Source organism: Crassostrea angulata, chromosome 6 (genome assembly GCF_025612915.1).
Source record: "Crassostrea angulata isolate pt1a10 chromosome 6, ASM2561291v2, whole genome shotgun sequence".
In the NCBI taxonomy this organism is placed as follows: Eukaryota; Metazoa; Mollusca; class Bivalvia; order Ostreida; family Ostreidae; genus Magallana; species Magallana angulata.
In genome coordinates this window covers 28,069,065-28,094,154 of record NC_069116.1, presented here as the reverse complement: position 1 = coordinate 28,094,154, position 25,090 = coordinate 28,069,065, and the positions used below count along the sequence as shown (strand labels likewise).

The following is a 25,090-nucleotide window of genomic DNA, read 5'->3' as shown; positions in this document are numbered from 1 at the left end:
TATTTTTTTTATTTTATTCATTGGTACACAGAGCGTATGGTGATCGACACAATATATGATATTTCTTACAAATAAACATCGTCGCATGCATACATGTATGTGTGTGTGTGTGTGTGTGTGTGAGAGAGAGAGAGAGAGAGAGAGAGAGAGAGAGATTTTCTGCGAACGTCAAGAGTTGTCGCCCGTGACAGTTTGCTACCTGTACAATACATAAACAAGGTGCGATAAAGCGTTGCGGTGTCACACTACATGTGTTACCTCGCCAAGTAGTGTATTGTTTTCGCTTTCCTTCTGCTTGATTCGTTTGGAAAATTTAATATCCGTCTGTTCTCTGTGTTCCTAGATCAATTTCTCTGGAAATACGTCTAAAAAGGCAGTGAATTGTGGAGTGTTTAAAAAATATAAGATGAGTTTTATTTGACAAAATGGCGGACAGGTATTTACCTGTGTAAAAGACATTTACACGATTGTATTGGTAATCGCCATGTAAAAAGGAGGAATTTTTATCTCGAATTGCTTCTAATTGTCATGTTTATGCCTTATTCCGAATGTCTTCAAATCAATGAAATCGGATTGAATGAAGCGAGCGGAGACCCGACCCCCGGGCCCCCCTCGTCAGGGAGGCAAACGTCAGGTCAGTATAAAATATTAATTATTACAGGTGCAAATTATTAATATTGTTATTCAGGTGTGCATGGAGAGATTGGTCTAAAATTGTGTCTGTTTCTGTGGGGGGTGTTATCAAACATGATTATGATCTTTCATACCGTTAATGATTTTTTTTAAAGCTTAGACAATAGTGTACACACAATTTGATCGTAAATTAGTCACTGCATTCACAGGTAAGGCTATTAATAAATGTGTCAGTAGCACGTTTAATTGTCTCCAGTGGTCACAAATAAAAAGAGTCCCATGGTTGAAGATGCCTCAGAACTTGTAACATTGACACATACAGTGTATGTGTATTCCTCTGTACAACCTGGCATTATATTTTTTATGCATAAGAAAAAAGTACTTATTTTACTGTAGTGTAGATTTTATACTTAAAACCTTTTTTTTCTTCAAAACTCCCATGGGTTTTAAAAAAAAAATTAAACAATGGTACTTATGTAGAGAACTGAATACGGAAAGTATAATTACTGATACTAAAATCAATATCCTTTTGAGATATTAATATTTACTTAGAGCTTGCTTATTTTAATGGTTTGTACTGTTTATATAATATTTAGAGGAAAGGTATTTCCCCTCTAAATGAATATATATATTACCGGTACAAATATGAAAATAAAACAGTGATATGTTCATTGCAAATCAAAAGCGTATATGTCATATTTGTAATTAAGAACATCTAAATTGAAAAAAAAATTCAGACTTAAATTATGCAAGTAGATATATAAAGGTAAAAAGGGTTTTTATGTTTTAAAAAGGATATTAAACATTGAACTTTATTATAATTCATAAGGGTATGTAATGTGTAAATTCCCATGATATCTCTCAGGGGGTCTCTCTCCACATACTTAATTCCAAATCCTCACCCTCCTCTTCATCTACCAACTCTAAAGAAAAGTTGAAGAGATTTTGATTTTGCTCAAAAGTTTGTTAGAGACGAAGTTATTTCACAGGTATGCACAAAAAAGTTTTGAGTCGTTGTTTGCTAGCTGACTCAAGAGATAACTAATAATAATGTACTTGTTCTCCCATCCCACCTATTGACACCCAGGTAGTAGCCTAACTTGTCCATATCTAATAGCCACCCTTTTCAATCTATGGAAAATATTTGGGTATTTAATTAATTAGAAAGTGGCCAGATGTTTCATTAGGGAAATGTGTAGTCAAGGAAGAGAATGGTATACCTTTTCAAAGTTAAATACTTGTTGAAATGTGACTTTTTTATTTTGCCTACATAAACTTGTATCTATGGGGCACGAACGAGCAAATTAATTAACATGTAAACTACAGAATTACGACCATCTAGAGGATCTGATCCTCATGAATGAGGGTGAACCAGGAATGTTTTGGAGGTATTTGGCACTTTTATCTAATGTATAAAACATACAACACCTTTCAATGGATGCTTTGGTCAGTCTATTTGAACTAGGTGGGCTTCTCCAAGGTGTAAAGTATGGAGGAATTTCAGCAAAAATGGTCGGAGAATTCGTGGTGACTTATTTTGTTGACATATTCCTCGCCAGTTGACTTTTAACTTGTGATTGATCACCCAATGAATTAGTCACATTTTTTAAAAAGCTAACAAAAATTTAATCTCCACAATGTAACCAACATGATTATTATAAGCTACAAATGAATCAGAATACAATGTATATAGTCATTCGACAGCAGATTGCTGATGGCCGTTCATTTCCTCGGGAGCTAATCTCTGTGTGTTGATTAAGTTTATTCTTCGACGTAATCTTTGATTTTTGTTTAATCATACACAAGTTTGTTTATTTATTGTTCTCCTAATCTAGAAGATTAGAAAATGATGTTACAGATACCTATCTGCCGTGCACACGCACAGCCCAAGGTATCCGGGAGGAATTAGACCTATCGTGGAGGGGCACATTTTGCTTTGTGTACCCAGCAATCGGCACAAGAACTTTATCAGACAGGGTAAACAGAGCACGGAGATCTCCATAAATACGTGGAATGTCTTCCTCGACTCTATCAATCACTTATTGTTCTAGTGCAAAGCAATCTCTTGCTGAAAAAGGGCCTTTTATTGATGTGTCCATAGATGATATTAGAATTTGTCAAATCTATAGGCCGTCCTATTAACCCTTGAAATTTCAGAAGTCCATAACAAGTACTATAGAAGGACGTGAATGGAATATTTTGTATCTTATTGCGGTACTCTTTTTAGCTCACCGAGACGAAGTCAAGGAGAGCTTATGCTATACCCTCGGCGTCGGCGGTGGCGTCGGCGTCGGCGTCGGCGTCCGGACCTGGTTAAAGTTTTTGTTGCAGGTCCTGTATCTAAGCTATTACTTGTCCTATCTTCACCAAACTTGCATGGGTGATGCATCTGGACCTACTTATGGACTTGAAAGACTTGGATGCTGAATCTGGGTCCTAAATTTCAGATGCTGGAGGAGGTTAAGGTTGTTGGACCAGGTTAAAGTTTTTGTTGCAGGTGCCCTTTGATAGCAATATCTTAGTTACTGCTGGTCCGTACATCACCAAACTTGCATGGATGGTGTGCCTTATGATACTGATGCACCAGACAGGCTTGAGTGCTGAATCTGAGCTATAGGTTTCGGATGCTGGAGGAGGTTAAGGTTTTTGGAGCAGGTTAAAGTTTTTGTTGTGGGTGCCCATTGATAGCAATATCTAAGTTACTACTGGTCCTAACTTCACCAAACTTGTATGGATGATGCGTCTTATGATACTGATGCACCTGACAAGCTTGAATGCTGAATCTGAGCAATAGGTTTCGGATGCTGGAAGAGGTTAAGGTTTTTAGAGCTGGTTCAAGTTTTTGTTGCAGGTGCCCTCTGATGATTATATCTTAGTTACTACTGGTCCTTACTTCACCAAACTTGTATGGATGGTGCGTCTTATGATACTGATGCACCTGACAAGCTTGAATGCTGAATCTGAGCAATAGGTTTCGGATGCTGGAGGAGGTTAAGGTTTTAAGAGCTGGTTAAATAAAGTTTTTGAAACAGGTGCCCTCTGATGATGATATCTTAGTTATTACTTGTCCTTACTTCACCAGACTTCCATGGATGGTGTGTCTTATGATACTGATGCACCTGACAGGCTTGAATGCTGAGTCTGGTTTCGGATGCTGGATAAAGTTAAGTTTTTAGGAACAGGTCACATGTTTAATAGATGATAGTACTATATCAAACTTGCATAGTTGATTTAACTGTAATATGAATGAATCGCAGAGGTAGCTTCAGATGCAGAGCTTGATCTCCATTATCAAGGATGCTAAAAAATAAATCTTAGTTATTACAGGTCCTAACTTCACCAAACTTGAATGAATGGTGTGTCTTATGATACAGATGCACCTGACAGGCATGGATGCTGAATCTGAGCCATAGGTTGCGGATGCTGGAGGAAGTTAAGGTTTTAATTGCTAGTGCCCTCTGATGATGATATCTTAGTTATTACTGGTCCAAACTTCACCAAACTTGCATGGATGATGCGTGTTATGATACCAATGCACCTGATGGGCTTGAATGCTGAATCTGAGCCATAGGTTTCGGATGCTGGATGAGGTTTAGTTTTTTGGAACAGGTCACATGTTTTATAGATGATAGATTGCATAGTTGATTTAACTTTATTTTAAATTAAATGCAGAGGTTGCTTTATATGCAGAGCCTGATCTCCATTATCAAGGATGCTAAAGAAATCTCCTACCTCACTCAAACCAGCTCGATAGATAGATGTGTTTGTTGTAAAATGATATAACATGATTCCTATGATATAGTATTGTATGATATGAAACAATATTGTTTGATATGATACAATAGGATATCATATGTTATATTATGAAAAGTTATACAATACAATATGATATTGTATCAATTTTTTGGATATTTTATGATATGATATTGTATCATGATACTGTTATGTATAGTATTGTATATTATGATACAATATTGTATAATATTATATTGTATTTTTAATTTATTATTTTATCACATGATACAATTACATAAGATATTGCAAAATATTATATTGTATCCTATGATACAATATTGTATATTCTATAATATTGTATCATACAATATTGTATAATATGATATTGGTTTCAGTAATATAGAATTATATCACATGAAATTGTATTATATGATATTGTTATATTATATAATATTGTATCAGACGATATTGTATGATATGATATTGGTTTATATGATATATTATCTTATCACATGAAATTGTATTATATGATATTGTAATATATATTATTGTGTCATATGATACAATATGTATAATATAATAATGTATTTTATAATATTTTGCTTTATCACATAATATTGTATCATTTGATAAGATACAATGTTGGAATCAAATTATATTGTATTATATGATATAATATCATATAATGTATCAAATATGTTTCAGTGTCATTCAATACAATATCATACTATATTATACAATATAATATGTTTCAATGTTATGATGTATTATGTAATATGATATTGTAATATAATACTATATTGTATTATATTTTTTTGATATTGTATTATGTGATCAAATACAATAAGGTATAACACAATACAATGTCATATCATACATTACAATATCATATCTCATTATTGTTTATTACGGTATTTTATTGTTTTATATGATATATATTATAAATATGACATGATACAATATTTAATTTTATATCATTGTATTGATTAACATATGAAGATATGATTATCATAAAAAAAATTTATCAGATGATATACGATATTTTGTCAAAACAGAATCCATGAATATCCAAGATCATAAAGTATGATTTTCATATAAAATGATAAAGGTGGTCTTATGAAGGTGATGTCTCATAATGGTGATGCTCCGTCTCGGTGAGCTTAGTAATCTATGATTACCTATGTTTTAAAATTTGTTTGTGAAGCAGAGGGAAGAATTTTTTGGCAGATGTGCCAAGTTAAAGAATTTCTTTTTTTTTTATTTTCACAGTCTTTCTACTGTCACTGTGCAAGATTAGATAAGGCAAGGGAACAATGTCTACAGTATGTCCTCTATATTTACAACAAGTTCAGATGAACTCGTTTATCTAAATTTCATGGAAAATTATTATATATTCTGTGAATTTTGTCAGTATTATAGTAAGGTACTCAGAGTTTTGGATTTCAATCTGATAGGGCAAACATAATAATATGATCGAGATGATAGACACAAGAAAACTCGTACAGTAAAAGATGAATTAATTCCGTGATAGAATTGATAATCAACTTCATCAAATTCATTGTGTATTTTAAAAAGTATGATATTGTATAAATATATACTAATAAACACTAAATATAGTCAACTGCATAACATTATAGTTTCATTTGTCAAAAATTTGGTAATTTGACTTATAATAATAAAAATTTTGGGTCCAGTTGTCCTTTACTGTGTTGCACAATACAATGTGTTGGTTCTGAGAAATTTTATGCTCGAAAATGGAAGTTTATTTCTGTTTCTTTAATTTGCGTAGACTTAAATTGACAAAAAACGGATGTCAAGGTGGCTGGCTTATAAACTTTTCTGAGTCAAGAATCTATTGAAGGACATGGAGTCTTTAAAACTTTCAAGTTTATGAAGCAACAGAGGTCTTTTAATTGGAGCTATTGGCTGTTGACGAAGCAAATTTTCAATTTCTTTCATTTAACAAAGTCATAAGAACACCTCTGATGATTATCATGACACGCTAATCCAATTATTAGTTTGCAGTTTAAAATTTTATACTTTTTATGGCCAGTTTCTAGAGAAGACCCATTGGGGAAGGTATTTTGGTCTCTGAATGAAATTTGCTTGATCATTCCCGGGTCTCCTCAGAAGACCATCAAAAGATTTAATTTGTGTAAAAATACTGTTAAGGAACTCAAGGCTTTCATCTACTTAGTATTTTATAATGTGTTTTTTATAGCACATTTGTTTAATATGATACATTTTGCTGAAACCAGAGGCAGAGAATACAGCAATTAAAGTTGGACCTGGACTGTGTCGATGTGATTCTGTTGTCGTTTTTTAATGTGATTTATGACGGAAGGAGCAGCAGAATTTCCGCATACATTAAATCTGTTTAAATGAATGCTTTTCAAAGTCATCAAATAACAGGCTTTCAAGAGATTTTGATCCCCAATGCTTTGTATGAAAGCTGAAAATGACAATAAAAAGGGATTCACTCTGCCCTATGGAGAGTATAGTTTTGATCAGTGGTATTATTGGGTGAAAACAGCATCTTTTTCTGAAATCGGAGCTAGTCACTGATCACAGTGTTTAATTGTAAAGGTGTCATCAATTTGTCCAAAAAGTTGGGTATTAACTCAGCAGTTTCACATTGAATACAATTCAGGAAACATATCCAATGGCCTTTATATCTGTTAAATGTTCTGTACTTTCTTTCATAAACTATACACGTGGAAAATAAAAACTTTTGAATGATTTTTGACAGTTGGTATGCAAGTTGCTTGATTTCAGTAACTATTGCTATAGTGCATTATCTTTGCATGGGGTAAATTTCTGGTTAACACACTGAACTGTAAATTGCGGAAACTATACAGTCTTATACATATAGTACAATGAGTAGTGAGTTTATCTTCACAATCACTAGTTGATGTACTGGAAAACACTTTCACTAAACTTATTAACCTAATTATTAGTAAGTTTATGTATTGAGAGACTGATTATGTACTAATTTAAGGGCATTGCGAACCATTATAATCACAAATTAACTTCTCCTAGTAGATATATTAAGTGACTCAAAGACTTTTTCTAAATTGTACTTCATGTATATGAAATTTATAATTCAAAATCATTCAGTAATCTAAGTAAATCCAATCCTCGTATTTACAATGAGGTGTCCTCCTGATGAAGTCAACAGCTCATCCAGACCCATTATGTCCAGCAAAAGAAGCAGACTATGATGTGGGGCTTTTACCTGATTGACTGACATATCACTTATGATGGAGCCCGCCTCCCCTTTACAACCTTTGACAAATTCCCTTTCTCTGTTGTGAGTTTATTCTTGTACTGCTTCTGAAATCCCTCTTTCAAATTACCTGTCTCCTGGCCTATCAGTTCAGGCCTTTATTTGCTTTGCATGGCTTGATGCACATGAGAAACTCGCCTGAGCCCTATCTGGCTGATACTCGCACTTCAAGATGTGAAGGGTTCTATACAATATTCTATGCATGCTGTGGAGCTCCACTCATGCTTATGCCTTTGATTTACAACCAGTGGTTGTCCACTCTTGGTGTGCTCCTTAACACGTTTGTACAACCCTTCAATGACACTTCCAACCTTACAACACCCTGGGTATGTCCACAGCATGAGAGAGCAATCATCTCGGACCCATAGATTACCAACAACTCAAGTGAGGACTCAAAACACTTAAACTGTGTTATAACTTCATAAAAATGCCGGGAGAAAACAAAATCCAAAAATATGTAAAGGAACTTGAATTCTTAGTTTTGGTCACAATAGAATGATATGTATTATATATATACTAAAGCATCTAGGAGACCCTGTGAGTTAGGTCATCAGCATCTGCATGATAGGAACACTTGATACTGACTGAAAAACTTCAATGCTTTAGAAGAATTAGATACATGTACCAAGACAATCATTTCAATTTTTTTTTTATTGAATTTAATTGAAATATCACATTGTTAATGTTCATACACTTTGGCTATTTTTTAAGCTGAAAGTTGCACTAGATGTTTTGTATAATGAAAGATGAGAAAACTTGGATGTAATTAAAGTATTACATTTTATTTGAATGCCAAAATTTTTTGTCTCTTGACACTGAAAGCTAGAAAACACTTTGTCAAAAGAATTATATTCTCTTTAACTTAGCATTAAATTTTATGGGGATCATCTCTACAAGGAAAATATTCATGATTTTTTGACAACTGTGCAGATTGCAGTAAAAGAAACCTCTGGCACATTCAGAAAGTCAAAAGTTAAGAGTCATTTTGGTACTCTGTTCTTGAAAAAAAAAACCCAGACAAATGCATCTAGTAATTTTTTGTGTATATTTGATTTTGCTATGAAGATATATCACTTATAAGGAGTCAGCAGTGACTTTTATTGTATTTAATTTCCATCTTTTTCATTATATTCATATATTTTCAAAGTCATTTATTTTTTTGTAATTATGTTCTTAATGCATGCAATTGTTATTTGCAACACCTTAAAAATGAATTTATGGTTTGTGGTCCTGATACAGTGACCCCCCCCCCCCCCCCCATCCTCTATGGCTCCTCCAGCTACCAGATATTAAAAACAAAATCAGTACTGGTGTAACTATTAGACTGAAGAAGGTGTGGTTGGGAGTGCTAGTATTATATGTTCATGAATTAAAACTCATAATCTTAAACAATTACCAGGCCACCAAGTTTTAGTCATTGTTGTTTGTTGGAATTGCTGAAAAAATCAAGGCTTTGCTGTGAATTTGGTTTGAGTTTCTGTAGGGGACAGGAAGCATGGAATGAGTCACATGGAAGCATTAGGGGGCGGTCAAAGAGTGTGTAGAAAGGGAGAGGAAACTTCACCGAGTATCCGAAACATTTTTAAAGGTAATACCCCCCAGATCAATGCCAACTGAATGGTGGACACCAGAAAGTTTTACACTCTGTGGATAAGAAGATAGAAAATTATGTCGATCCTGAGAAGAAATGTCAACACAACTATAAAGAAGATGTTTAAACAGTATTTCTCTTTTGTACTTGGAATATCTCAAGGCCCAGAGGGAAAATACTTAATGGTTCATTGTTTTCAAAACGGCATTTTGGGAATATATACTAGAAGAGATTATGGACCAGATAATGGAATTCTTTTGGTATGGGGTATTGTCATCCCTAAATTTGGCAGTATGCACCTCAGCCACAAGGATTTGACTTAAGAAACATGGCAATCCCACACCAATAATTATGTACAAAAATGTTGACTTGGGTTGAACCATAACTGTAATTATCAAATGCTGGGTATTGACACACTGTCTTGTTGACACTGATCACAGGCCCTTCTAGTCAAACATTCCTGAGGATATCAACTCCCCAAAAAGTAACCCATTTATTTAAAGAGCACTTTTAAAATATGAATTTTTCATCCATTTCATGTCCACACTTGCTTTAATTGTTTTCAGCAAAGTAGAGAGAGAACAATGTAACTATGCTGAAAACTTTGTGATTTTCTGTTTAGATATTATCAAGAAAACAGATACAGTGTAGATGTGCAAATGGTTAGAGGGAACAGGCAAAATTTTCATAATTGAAAACCAACATGTCGTTTAGTTGTGAATCTATTTTTTGCCTTCTTTTGGCAATGTTTGAATGAAAAGAACCAACGGTAGATGACTGCTCTTTTAGCCTGAGCTACCTGAGTGTGTTAAGATACAATTTTGTTTGGGTGCAAGTATCGCACGGTAATATAAGCCTTAATGGTGAGCATTTTAAGTTGATAATTGACTTTAATGCTGGAGGTCTATGAGCTTTCATAAAGTTTGTCAAATAATTTTAGGGTGTATTTTAACAGATTTAGACGTAATTGTTGCCTTAAAAAAAGAACTGTGGAGGCTAATAACATCGATCATGAAAATTTATTCCATCTGATCGGATGGATGCACATTGCAAGTCAAACCTTCTATTGACGCAAATCTATATTGCGACAGTCTGCTTTGAGGTATAAACATTCACACAGGAAATTTTCCTTAATGAAGAACACTTTGAACCTGCGTTAACATATAAAAATCAATTGATTTTTAATACTTATAGATTTACCTATTGTTCATGTTACCTTATTCTATATACGGTAAGCTATTGCTATTTGCAATGAATGTTAACATATTACATACATGTATTAGCTTCCCTTTGCTTCCTTCAATGTGCAAGGTTATTTAAGTTCTTTAGGCTCCAAGGCAGACAAACTTCAGGCTAAAATTGGTAACAACTATATTCCTAACCATCAAAGGCTTTAAAAGGGAAAGATGTTAGTCTTTGACATTAATTAACAAACCCAAAACTAAAAAAGAAAATCAATGCCACAAGGCTTGGGATGTGCTGGAACATTTTCCATAGTCCAATATAATTTGATTTTTGACAGCCCACTGGTAATTTATACTAGTCAACTGATGTTATATGTTTTTCTTGCAATAAAATTTAGGTAGGGGATCTAAGAAAAATAAGCATACAAGGAAAAAAGATGCAAAGTTAGATTCTTGTAAAATGCTGTACAGTAACAAGGAGTTTTATTTATATTTTTTTTCAATATTGAGCTAGGACCTAGCTTAGTTGCGTGTTGTATTAGGTGTTAGGAAAGCTAGACTAGATATAAACACATTTTAAAACAAATTTAAATTCACACCAACAAAATTGTTGGTACTGGTTATTTTCATGTAGAGGAAAGGATACACTGGTATTGAGATTGCAACTCATGAATATAATGAGAAAATTTATGAGTAAGTTAGAAAAAAACCCACATGTTAAACTACTCATTTCTGCATAGTTGTTGAAATTTTGGAAGTTGTACTTCATTTACAAGAATAACTATGCAAAATATGATGGAAATGAATAACAGCAATAAAAAGGAAAAAATTTGTTTTGCAAAACAACTTAAAATCAAATTTGAGAGATTAAGAAGGGATGAAGTGATATGAGGGACATTTATTGCCATAAAAGTGTTTACATTGTCAACCTCTTAAAAAAGTACCACAATAAATCTCCTTTTACTGCATTGTACTTTCGATTGTTTCAACAATGATGCATTTAGCAGGGCCTTTGTCCAAAAGAGCAACTTTTTGGCAATGTTTTGTGTATCTATCACAGGAACAGTGATTTGTTGCCCTCGACAGACTTTCTGGAACCTGCCTGTTTCATTTTATTTTAGTCGCGGCATAACTCCTTTTCTTTGATTTTCCCTCTCTTTGTAGCCATAACTGTCTTTTTCGTTTTACCTGGAAAATTGTTATGGATTAAAGAGAACGGGTTTGTCCTAAAAAAAACTCAGTATTGGTCATAAAAATGCATGATGTGCAATACGAGAAATTTTTATGTTTCTACAGGGTTGTTTTTGTTTGCCCAGGACATGTTTAATTTGGGATTTTGTGTGTCTGTGTATAGCTTGAATAATTGAACCCGTATTGATTGTGTGGGGTTTATTTGGGGTCGCTATATTGATACCTGGACGGTTTATTTTTTCCCTTGGCGTTGAAAACACTTATCAATTGCCCTGTTGAGGCCATTGATCATTACTCAGTTCTGTATTAAACAGGTCAGGAGCTTCTGTCATTGTTGTAGCATGAACAATACTATCAACAAATGGGGTCTCCATGCTATTTTCCCACAAGTTTTTTGGGTTGCCTAATGTCTCCCCCCCCCCTTTTTGTACACTGCATTGGTGGTATCCTTCTTTCTGAACTTGCTTGTTCTTCAGCCAGAAATTTAATATCCTCTACTCCTGCGGTGCACTTTAATACTGCAAATAAATTTGTTCCAAGTTTTGTTTGAACAAGGATATTTTTATAAAGGGGGTTTTATTGCAAAATGGGGTGAAATTATCAAATGATGATATTATAATTGAAGTGCTTAATTTCTTTGTCATGATGCCCGAGGATCTGGAAGATGCCACATTGTTAAAACTTAGAGCATTCAGGACATCTTGAAGGGAGGGAAAAGTTAACAATTCTTGCATAAAAGATGGTGAACTCATTGATGGAGTTTGTTTAAATCCCAACAAACCTTATTAACAATGGTTAGTGCAAAATAAATAACAGATCTTTTCAACCTCCATCACCGGGCCCCCATCTTTAGAACAGAATCACATAGGATTTTATGCAGTGTTCTGAGTCTGGTACCCTTGGTACATCAAGCATCATTGATGAAAAAGTGTAAATGCATCACCATGCAGAAACAATACGGTTATCGTCATTGCCTGGAGGGCACCAGCAATTCAGGTCCACATTAGCTAACCCCAATGATTAGTTTTGTACTCTTTATGATTTCTACAAAAGAAGACAAGTACATGTATATGTACCTTACACTGTACAAAATTGATTTAGAAACAAAGTTTTGAAGAGATTGTTGATTTAAGTATAAGGTTTACTTAATTCATGATAAATTGTCCTTCAACATAATAAATTACTGCATGATCACATAATTAGGAGCACAACTGCTAGAGATTGACAATATTAGGAATTAAGAATATATCAAAAGGGTGCCTAATTCATTCAAAATGATGGCTGTCAAAGAATATTGTCTGGGCTTTATGGAAGGCAAAAGAAATTCTGAAGGAGATGGGAGAGTAATGTAAAATTGAAAGGCCATTAGGTCAGAATAAAGCAGTTAAAAGGAGTGAGAATTAACTAATGTAAAAGGTCTCTCTTTTCTTTAATGCAGTCATCCTGGCTCCAGTGAATTTTGTTGGGAGGACTCAATTGTATATCTGCATGTTGGGAGATTGTTCAGAGACCAGGGATAAAGCTTGAGTATATGAGAACGGCAATTTTGTGCCTTGAGATTAAATGTTTGTTTGGAAGATGACATTAAAAGAAGATTGATAAAACAGTTCAAAGTATTCAGTAGCAAAGAGTGTGAAGTTTTGGTACACAAAAATTGTTACTTTGACTGCCTTAAGCTTTTTGGTGGGGTTTTTTAGCTCACCTGAGCTGAAAGCTCAAGTGAGCTATTCTGATCACATTTTGTCCGTCGTCCGTCTGTCCGTCCGTCTGTCCGTCTGTCCGTCCGTCCGTCTGTCCGTCTGTAAACTTTTTACATTTTGAACTTCTTCTCTAAAACCGCTTATCCAATTTCAACCAAATTTGGCACAAAGCATCCTTATGGGAGGGCGAATATAAATTGCAGAAATAAAAGTTTGATCTGTATTCAAAGCGGAGAAAACCTTGAAACTGTAGAAAAAGGGGGGTGCATTTTTAAAAATCTTCTTCTCAAGAACTACCGAGGCAAATTCAACCTAGTTTAGCATAAATTATCCTTATGGGAAGGAAAATATAAATTGCAAAAATTAAGTGGTAATTCTGTTTCAAATCTGAGTTATTACGAAAATAATAATAAAGGAAAGGCGTGTTTCAATCAGTTAAATAGCTTCGGGTTCGGCATACGGTAAAATGATTCCATACTTCTAAAACGAGGTTCTTTGTTTAAAGCAGCCATGACATTATACGAAAAAGGTCTTTCTGACTATGATGAATTTGCTTGTTGTGCAACAGTTCGCGTATGAAGGGAAATTTTGAAACATACAAAATATATTGGTGCCGATTTTGTGAAGTAAATTGAGGCTAAATATTCCAATGCGTTGATAGTTTTCACACATGACGATGGTGTTAGCTTGTTCTGATTTTCGTTTCGTTCTCATTATGCTTTGTAACCTGGAAACTATCGTCTGTATTTCGTGATTTTTACGTATCAAATCAAACAGAGACTTCGGTAAATCAAACAGTTAACTGTTTACCTGCGCAAATTAAGCAAAATGTAGGGGTACTGAAATACAATTCATTCTATCGGTAATTCGGCATTATCTTTTGCGTAATGGTACATGTAGATTAATGCAATAGGTTTTGTTGAGATGCTCGGCATTTTCTCGAGTTTATTCAGTTTAAATAGAGTTTGATATCGCTGACGGAAATATGTAGGTATATACATGTATATATATGATTCATTTCGAAAAAATAAATTGTGTTCTTTATTTGTTATACATGTAGTGCATGTTTCTTGTGTTTAATTGTTTACAATTTCTATTTACTAACCATATTTGAGTGTTAAGCTTCGAATTATAAGCAAGATACAGAGATTTGCTCACAATTCTATGTTTGTACACAGATCTTAAAAACTAAAGCTTAAAAAATTAAAAAATTTGTCAATATTTATTAAGAAAATTTACAAAGCCTGTTCTTCCAGAAACCAACTTTAACAACTTATTGTATTGTAACCTTAACCTTTTTAGCTCACCTGAGGGTGGGGCCACAATGGGGGGTCGAAGTTTAACAAATGAATATATAGAGTAAATCTTTAAAAATCTTCTCCTCAGAAACTAATCAGCCAGGAAAGCTGAAACTTGTGTGAAAGCATCATCAGGTAATGTAGATAAAAATTTGTGAAAATCATGATCTCCGGAGGTAGGGTGGGGCCACAATGAAGGATCGAAGTTTTACATAGGAATATATAGAATAAATCTTTAAAAATCTTCTTCTCAGAAACTAATCGGCCAGGAAAGCTGACACCTGTGTGGAAGTATCCTCAGGTAGTGTAGATTCAAAGTTGTGAAAATCATGACCCTCGGGGTACGGTGGGACCACAATGGGGGATCGAAGTTTAATATAGGAATATATAGAGTAAATCTTTAAAAATCTTCTTCTCAGAAACTAATCAGCCAGGAAAGCTGGCATCCTCAGGTAGTGTAGATTCATAGTTGTGAAAATCATGACCCCCAGGGATAGGGTGGGGCCACAATGGGGGATCAAAGTTTAAAATAGGAATATATAGAGTAAATCTTTAAAAATCTTCTTCTCAGAAACTAATCAGCCAGGAAAGCTGACACTTTTGTGGATGCATCCTCAGGTAGTGTAAATTCAAAGTTGTGAAAATCATGACCCCCGGGGGTAGGATGGGGCCACAATGGGGGATCGAAGTTAAACATAGGAATATATAGAGTAAATCTTTAAAAATCTTCTTCTCAGAAACTAATCTGCCGGCAATGCTGAATCTTCTTCGGAAGCATCCTCAGGTAGTGTTGATTCACAGTTGTGAAAATAATAACCCCTGGGGGTAGAATGGGGCCACAATGGGGGGTCGAAGTTTAACATATGATTATATAGAGTAAATCTTTAAAAATCTTCTTCTCAGAAATTAATTAGCCAGGAAAGCTGAAACTTGTGTGGAAGCATCCTCAGGTAGTGTAGATTCAAATTTGTGAAAATCATAACCCTGGGGGTAGGTTTGGGCCACAATGGGAGGTCGATGTTTTACATAGGAATAAACAGTGTAAATCTTTTAAAATCTTCTTCTCAGAAACTAATCAGCCAGGAAAGCTGAAACTTGTGTGAAAGCATCCTCAGGTAGTGTAGATTCATAGTTGTGAAAATCATGATCCCCAGGGGTAGGGTGGGGCCACAATGGGGGGTCAAAGTTTAACAAAGGAATATATAGGGTAAATCTTTAAAAATCTTCTCAGAAACTAATCAGGCAGATGTTTCTTTATAATTATTAAGAATTTGGCCCCAGGACAATTCTTTGGCCTCCCGAGAAGGTTCAGAGTTTGATGTACGTTTATATCTAATATATAAACTATTGTTAAGGATCATTTTGAGAACTGCAATACTCAACATATGATATGACTATAAAATCATCTTGTTAGAAAAGGGACTAATGATTATAAACATAAGAATATCCAGGGGAAAATGGATTTTATTTATACAGGATCTACATGTATTATTGTACATTGTCCAGATAGTTTGTATTATGACTCCATTAAGCTGATTTTATCATACCTATTGTTCCTCAGGTGAGCGATGTGGCCCATGGGCCTCTTGTTTGTCTTTCGATCCCTCTAAAAATGCAAATATTTTAATATTATTACATTAAAAAAAATAATATAAAATAAAATGTTGCTTACATTAAAATTAAATCTTAAATAAACAAAGATACCCTTTGAAGAATTTGAGTTTATAATACTCAAGGCCCAAAAGAATGATGGATGATCAAGTTTAATGGAGATATTGAATAATTTGAAAACTGTCATACCAAACAATATCGAGTATCATCTCATTTTGTCATGTAAAAGCCACTCGATACCTACAGAGAGTTTGTTGGAATTTGTAGTTTTGCCTCGGAGAACAATCACGTAGAATCAGGTTGCTGGCTGTTGAGAGAGGGTTTTGTATGGAGAAGGGTGTAATGTTGTTTGTGTGAGAGAGGGCTGATGCTGTGGAATAGGCTATGGGATATTATATGGTTGACGGAGATCCATATCTTATATCACTTGGTCTGTCTTCAGGCTAAAGAAGACTGGAATAACGTTTGTCTGCATATGCAGTAGATATTGTTTCAGATTTTGTTATTGACATGAGTTTGTAAACTAGACTGTCATCTAGAAATGCAGGACTGCATGGGTATGATAGACGATCAGACAACAGGTCCATGAATAAAAAAAAACCAGCAGAGAGAAAATATTTCAGTTATACTAAAAGTAAATCATCATATCCAATATCAATTTAAAAAAAACAACTTTTGTCTTTGTACTAATTATTATATCTTTCATACAAAATATATGAGATTAAAGTCCATTGTTCCATATTATTTATGGTATACATGTACTTTAGTTATTCAGAGTTGAAAAAGGTGTTGTTGTTTTACTTTATATTGGTTACAAACCAATTAACCAAGCAGTCAATCAACCAATCAAATCAACTTTTAAGTTACCAATGATATAAAACGTTAGAAACATTTGTATACATACAGAACATGCAAAGAAATTGAAGTTACATGTATATGCAGAAAATTGTTGAAAGTGTCAGTATAATTTTTACAGAAAGGTTCTGTGAAAATGACAATTAGCTATGGTTTCTCACAGTAGGTCTAATTATTGGTTGTATGCAAAGTAATGTAAATGCAGGCCTTTTCCCTCCGCAGGGGAGCCTACACGGTGACCATCTAATGACACTCGAGGAATCCCTATCTGTATGAGTAGATTTATACCGCTCTGAGAATCCATTTTCGTTTTCAAATGGCACAACAAGATTGACACTGCTTTTGAGAAGATACAAAGAGAGGTTCTGCATGTTTTCTGTGGATAATAGATTAGATGGCCAATTATCTCCCCTCGAAACAAGAAACATATTTCATTATCTCGCTACGACTTGTTACATTATGTTACACTGCTTTTGTTAAAAAAAAAAATTCTTTTTTAAAAGGTAAAACCTATGAATGGGGGAGAAATTCCAATACATTCACCAAGATCAACCTTTAGAAATTCCTCAAACATGAATGTCGAGCTTAATTATTTTGAACACATAAAGGACCTAGCCGTCTCTAGCAAAAAGGCTGCGAAACATTTTGTAAGAAAAGTTCATTAATTTCTTGTTGCATATTTCAATCACTGCAGCTCAGACTGTTAATAACTTTGACATTGTCTGCTACCTATTACATGTTCGTCATAGCTGTAGATGTTTGCCCTGTACTTTATCGCTTACAAAGATTAGCATGCAATTATAAGATCTGATATCCCTCCCATTCATATACCGGTAGACATTTTATTATGAATCTATTGAACATGCAATCTCAAATATATAATTACTTATTTCTTACAAAGAATGTAAATCCTGCAATATACCGATGGATTTTTCTGCCATTGCATAAATAAAATTTTGATGTTCTGTATTAAACTTATTTTTATTTTGTTCACTATGTATTAAATTACCAGAATGCAACCACAATTTTGCAGATTCTGAAAATCTTCAGAAATTTGATTTTGAGATTTATGAGATATAAATACTTTCATTATATCATCATCAGACATTTTTACCAATTTTTTACAAATCACACATCAATAATTTACATCATAAGTCATTGTTATCTCCGCACTGGCAATTGCAACTTTTTGCAAAAGGGGAAATAACATTGCATTAATTCTGTGTATTGCAATGGTTGGGTTAATGTGATAGTGTTCAATCTGGTAACACCTGAAAAAATTGATATGCCGGTCGTGTCATATTAATAATATTTTGAACCCTGCAAAATATTGAACCCAACTTCAAATTATTGCTGCAAAATATTTACCCCCTCCCCCCTAAAATGGGATATAATATATTATGGCTGCAATATGTTGAAACCCCCACCTATTTTCAATTCCCACTGGAAAGGGGGTTTAAAATGTAATAACTGCAAAATATTGAACCCCCCCCCCTTTATTTCCATTTCCCTTTGTAAAGGGGGGTTTGAAATATTATGGCAGCAATTTATTGAAATCCCCTCCCATTTCCAATTCCAGTTGGAGAGGGAATTCAAAATATTATATATATGGCGATAATATATTGAACCCCCCTCCTATTTTCCCTTCCCATTGCATGGGGAGGTGATTCAAAATATTTCACGGACATAATATTTTAAACCACCTTTCCAATTGGAATGGAAAATAAGAGCGATTCGGAAGTTCAATTTACAGTCATAATAATTCAAATCCCTTTTCCAATGGGAAATGGAAAAACAGAATTGGGTTCAATATTTTGTGGCCATAATATTTTTAACCCCTGTTCAATATTTTATGGGGGGGGGGGGGGTTAAATATTTCTTCGCAAAATATTGAACCTGGGTTCAGAATATTGCAGAATATTTTGAACCTGAGTTCAATATTGGGGTATCAAAATATTATATGACACCAGGTATGTAAAAAATGCATGAAAAATTGCATGTCATCATGCTGGTATTTATTGTTATACGGACATTTATAATATATTCTGAGCCTTTGTAAGACAAAAAGAATGTTCAAATATTGTGGCTTCATATCTGCAGAACTATATGTAGACAAAAAGTCAATGCAAAGCTTGAGTCCCCCATTCTCTGAAACTATATTGTTATGAAAAATCTAATGTTCCTTCTTTTGAATGTGTTTTCTTATAAATTATTTGATAGCAAAATTGAATAGAAACTTCTATATTGTTCATTACCATTTAGTTTCACACCATGCATAGTAAGTTTCAGTGTGTTGCAGTGGTTACTGGTACTACTATCGAAATCAAAGAAGAAACTTGTACATGTAAATAAAGGTGTTCATAAGGAAACGATTGAAAGAGCCATGACTTGTAGTTGTGTGCATGCAGCCATTAACTGTGTCCTCTTAAAGCAGTGCAAGTACCTTGAAGCTCGTCACCCAATGCAAACAAAGATTTTCTTGTGTTGGAGGGGAGAAAAGTCTTCTTGCCGTAAAAATATTGATTAAGCTGGTTCAGTCATTTCAAGTCATCTGGTGCGTAACATTCCTGGTATAATTGTCGTTTACTTAATGGTGGTATCGATGCATTACAGTCTATGGCTTTTGAAGATGTTCAAAATTCACTTAAGTAACTGGCTATTAAATCATTTCAGATTAGATGTGGGACATGTTGCTCGATAGAACAGATAACTTGTAGATAACTGCTCATTGAATTTGTCTACCCTCAGTAAATGAACTGAAAATTATGGCAATGTAAGGATGACTGGTGCAAGGATTTGGCTTTATGTGTAAATATTTCTTCTGAAAAGGAATTCTGGCCATTAACAGAAACAAGACACCTTTCCTGTCCCAAACTACAGCATTTTAAGACAACGTGGGTTGTGCTGCAAAAGTTTTGGTTATAATGCAAGGTTAGCTGCCTGACTACAAATCTTATTAGGAAAGGATTTGTTGCAGATAGCAATTAATCATAGATATACAAATTAAGCATTGATGATGGAAGTTTTTTTTGGTTAACAATAAATCCCAAGAAGTTAGATTCTCCAAAGATTAGGGATATTCCTGAAATTAGAGAAAGATACCCCATTCTCTAAATAATCTTATGGTTAAATAGGTGAACAAATTTCTGAAGCCAGGCAAAGACAAGTAAGAAATTGGAGGTCGGTTCTTCTTGATTGTGAACCTCATGTGACCAAAGATGTGTTTGTGAGTGATTGACTGTATGACCCATTAATGTCACATCAAATACAGGTCTGTCCCAATCTGACGATGGTCCGAACCTCCATATCAGTATTACCAAGCACTTTGTGCTTCTTTTATATCCAAAGGAAATGGTTTATACATATACATGTATACATAATCAAGTCCAGGTGTTTTGGGCTTTTTAAGGACAAAATTATTCCAATGATTTATAGTTTAATGCACACTACATATTCAGATCTTGGGAAGAATGTGTGGGTATTGACAGTTAAATCATGATTTTTTACATCTTGATTATTTTATCTTGCTCCTTCTTTGACTTTTCATCACATGTATTTTTAATGAAAGATTTATCTGGCCTAACCCCTCCAGTATTATCTACATCAAAGAGTCTTCAAATAGAAGCTGTTTTGACATTCACAATTGTTTGTCATTAAAAGGGACCTTAAACCTTTAGAATAAGGGGTTTTATAATGAGAGGTTAACTAACTGACTGCTTCTTTGTTATTTTACAGTCTGGTGATGACACACAGGCTCAGGGCTCTTCATCACAACCTTTCCATCGCTCACATGCCATAAGGGGACCACCATCACCGAGGTCTAGAGAACCACCCTCCCCAAGAACACCACCATCTCCAATCTCTCACCAAGCCAATCGCCACCCCACAGATTACACCAATCATGCTGCAGTAAGCACAAGACAACCCTCATCCTCTACCTCAGACAGCCAGTCCTCTTGTGGACCTCGTGGTGCCAACCAAACCTTATATCTGCAAAAGATCCGAGAAAGCTCTGAAGCTGTGAACAGTGGAGATTTCCGGAGAGCTGTCCAACTGTACACAGAAGCTATCCAACTCGATCCTTCCAACCATATTCTGTTTACAAACAGGTCAGCAGCATACTGCAAACTGAGGCAGTTTCACAAGAGTCTAGAAGATGCCAAACAGGCCAAACAGCTCAACCCGAAGTGGGCAAAGGTATGCATATGTCTGCAATAGTATTCTACAGAAAAAAACATACATTTATCAAAACTATTTTGTATGGCAAATGTAATATAATTCCATGTTAAGTGTTTGAAATGAGCTGTTTTGACAAGAGAGAAGTCACCTTTTGCCATAAGTAATATCCAATGGGTGGCAAATGCATGCAGGCTCCCATTGCAGACAGAGGTATAAAGTTTCATGAGGTGTAGGGGATTTAAGATGGAAAGAAAAAAGACCATAATTTACAGCATTTATTATCATATAAGCCGACTGCACCTTTGCCAGTCATTTGCATAATTATATCATTTTTCAACAGAGATGAAACCTTTATTCAAAAATTTCAAGGTGACTTTGAAAAATTAGCCTTTAAAAGAAGACAGGTGATTGTTTTCTGCAGTAAACATAGCAGTGCACTATATATGATTTAATGTAGGAGATGATGCATCAACTGGTGTTTAATTGAATATAGCGGTGTTACTTTATATGGTAGGATTACAGTTACATTTTAGGCATATTATTTTGATCTTATAGTGGATAAGTTCAGCAGTTCCCTGTCACAGTCATTCAGAAAAGGTCTGCATGTCAATAGATCCAATTATTGTTGTAAGGTTTTAGCAGGAACAAAAGAGTGTCGGATCTAAAATTAATGCCCCATGCATAATGTTTGTTTTAGAATACCTTTGTTGGATGCGAATCTTTTCTCTGAGAGGATTATTTTTTCATTCAGGTTCATTCAGTATTACCCACAATTCAGATGGTTATCTGTCTTCCCACAATTCCCTCAGATATGCATCAGGCTTAGTGATATGTAGATGGATAGACCCAGAGAATTGGGACTATTGGTGTCAGATTCCTACATTTTTGTTCTGCGATCGATTGGACCTGATTTAAAAAGCCGCATAAAACTTAATTCTTGACAAACTACCAACTACAAATGTCTTGTCATTTCAATGCAGTTTTAACACAAAATGAACATTTAGTGTATGGATTTGCAAAGGTGCTAATCCTCCATCCACCCTTATATGAATTTTTTAATGAGAAAACGTGGAGGTTTTTGCGAAATACAGAACTATAACCATTAAATGAATGCTTATTGTCATGTTCTTGATAAGTTCTTACGGTAATAGATACTGGTTAAGTTGCACCCGAAATACAAAATACGACATATGATACAGGAAAGAACCACTCTGATGACTGTAAAGCAGTTCTTCTGTTACAGCAAGATATTTTCAAGCTTTCCTTTAACAGATTTATGCTGAAATCGGTAAAGTAAAGCTCAAATCCTTTGGTTTATCATCAAATCTCGGTTCACCGGGGTAATGTACATCATTAAAGAAACATCAAATTATAATAAAAAAGTCATAAACAAAATGAGTGTATTGATAAAAAAAAAATATTTGCTCATAGATGGTTTATGGATAGAAATTAGTTAACAGATGGGGTGGTGTTTGCGTGATGGTGAAGAATAAGATATAACGAAAGGTCATATATTGTAAGAGATTTTTCTATGTTTCTGAATTTTATGATGTGATATGATGTGACGTGAACCAAAGAAAAAGAATGTTAATTGGTGTACCTCGAGTTGTAAACTTTTCAACGAGTCTGTCAACATTCACTTGAGTCTGTTAACAGACTAGATGGAAAATATGCTCCTTAAAAGAGGCATGGCAGTAGAAATTTCTTTGTGCATTGTATTGCCTGGTGCAGGCTGTAAAAAGAGTATGTGTGGAAGACCTTAGGAGAAAGAACGAAGAGACCCGGTCCCTCTCTTCATACATACAGTTATTTTAGAATTTGCATATCTTGTTTGATCTTGAATATAAATTATTTTTGTATTAAATATCTTATTGTGCTATAACTTCCAGTCATTTCAGGGATAAGATATGGATATTAAAAGCAATTGGTATCCTGTTAATTGAGCACATACTTAATGCTCAATAGAACGTGCAAGCGAGTTGTAAATGAATTTGGAGCCCATAGAGCCCCTGTTTATTTAAAAGAGGACTTTTTTTTTCTCTTTACGCTCTGTTGATATTTTATAAGATACTGTTAACCTTGCACATGTGTCACTGCAAGAGTGCTACATTATGTGAAGTCTAGACCAAAACCCCTCCTCGTCAGACAAAGAAATGGTTGGTGGGACTGATTCACTAATGGCGGACTTACTGTTCTAACAGAGGCCTTATTGGTCTGAATGACTTTGTGGCCTTTGCAGGCTCATGCCAGGGGCATTCCAAGTAAGTTCTCAGAGAAACTGAAAGTAATGCGGCGTGCAAGGAACCTTTTGAGCCAATTTTGGTTCAAATAGTGTTAAGTTACCTACAAAGCTTCTAAACATTTTGAATTTTTTGAGATGATTTTTTGAAACCTTATAAACTTCCTTGGTTTTATTTTACATCAGTGTTTGGGGTCAGAAAATTATAATTCTATTTGTCCAGTCCTTAATAGTTATTGATTAGACAGATATGTGATTATTCGTAATTCGCAATGATTTAGACATATATACATGGAAAATATGATATAATGAAGTAAGATCACGTAATTTTTCTAGTTTTATGCTGTTGTTTGTGAAGTGTAGATTTAGTCAGGGCAGACTACTCAAGCTTTAACTGCTTGAGAACATTTTACCCTGCTTCAAATGTTCATTTCATACTCATCTCATTTTGAATGACTGCTTCGAGTGAATTCCCAAAAAATGAAGCTCTGAAAAGTTCATGAAGTAATGTATGACATTTATTTTTATCATGAAAAAAGGTATGACCATTTGACCACAGGTCTCTACTGAATCCATGACATTTTAGTATGACAAATGTTGTCATGTTCGTAGAACCATTGCCATTGACGTCATAAAAAATTTCTCATATCTATTTGAATATGCTAATTTGTTTCATTAAACTGTGTAAACAAACAATGTCAAAATGGTACTAAGTTTACACTGTGTTCACATACTGCAATCAGTCTTCTGTTTCAAGTAACAGCTTTCACTGTGGTGTCCACTCACTGGGAGAGCTCGGAGATCTCTGGGTTTTTTTACTTTTTATACCTTTTATACAAGAATTCTGTCAGCTCTACTTATAAAGGTACAGGGGTTTTTTAGGTTTTTTTCTCCTATTTTGATGTCATATTGTTCTCATTATGGACAACATCTTGTGTAACATAGTAATGCCTAATGCATTTAGACCTAGTTGGTCATTTATTTTTAGGGGTTTCTTTTTTGCTCTGGGACCACTTGGTACTGGACCTTGTGTTTGTTCTGTTCGGTGCCAGTCACAAGGCCAAGGTTGTCAATTAATTAAAGGTGTATAAAGGTGTAACTGTAGGTCTTAGGGTGTGTTGGTCCTTCCTGAGATGTTACCCATCCCATGTAATGACAACTTGTATACCAGAAAAAGTATCTCCATGAAAGTGTTAGCTTCCTGTGGACTAATTAGGTCAGGAATAAATTGATACCAAAGTAGGTATGTTTATTGGAGTATAGAGAGATTGGTCGTCATGGCAGGGACATAATTCACCTTGGCTGTCGTAGCTCTGTCAGTTGATGAATTTTGACCGTTATAAGGAGTGTTCTTCATGCCTATGGTGGAATGGGACATATGTCATTAATAAAGTGGATTAAAGTACATTATAATTAAGTATTTTCACAGGTTTAGAATTTTGAATTTTACAATATTTCCCCAAAAAATACATTTTAAATTTTTTGGAAAGGTAAAAATTTTAAAATCCCCAGGAGGATTCAAACTCGTGGTTTACAGATTTGTAGTGAACCCTGAGACTAACCCAATGCGCTTCGCTGTTAGGTGACA

At 34.5% G+C, this 25,090-nt stretch overlaps 1 protein-coding gene across 2 annotated transcripts in view; it reads left to right on the top strand.

Annotated features, from left to right (window-relative positions):
* Positions 1 to 209: 209 nt before the first annotated feature.
* LOC128186653 (tetratricopeptide repeat protein 28-like) overlaps positions 210 to 25,090 on the top strand; it is a 53,524-nt gene continuing 28,643 nt past the window's right edge. Inside the window, exons 1-2 of one of the 2 annotated variants that reach the window (XM_052856490.1) lie at positions 210 to 634; positions 20,820 to 21,281. In XM_052856490.1, the coding sequence (XP_052712450.1) occupies positions 578 to 634; positions 20,820 to 21,281 (519 nt within the window). In that variant the 5' untranslated portion in view covers positions 210 to 577. Of the gene's footprint in view, positions 635 to 20,819; positions 21,282 to 23,344; positions 23,525 to 25,090 lie in introns of those variants that run through there. The other variant, XM_052856492.1, reaches the window with a different exon arrangement.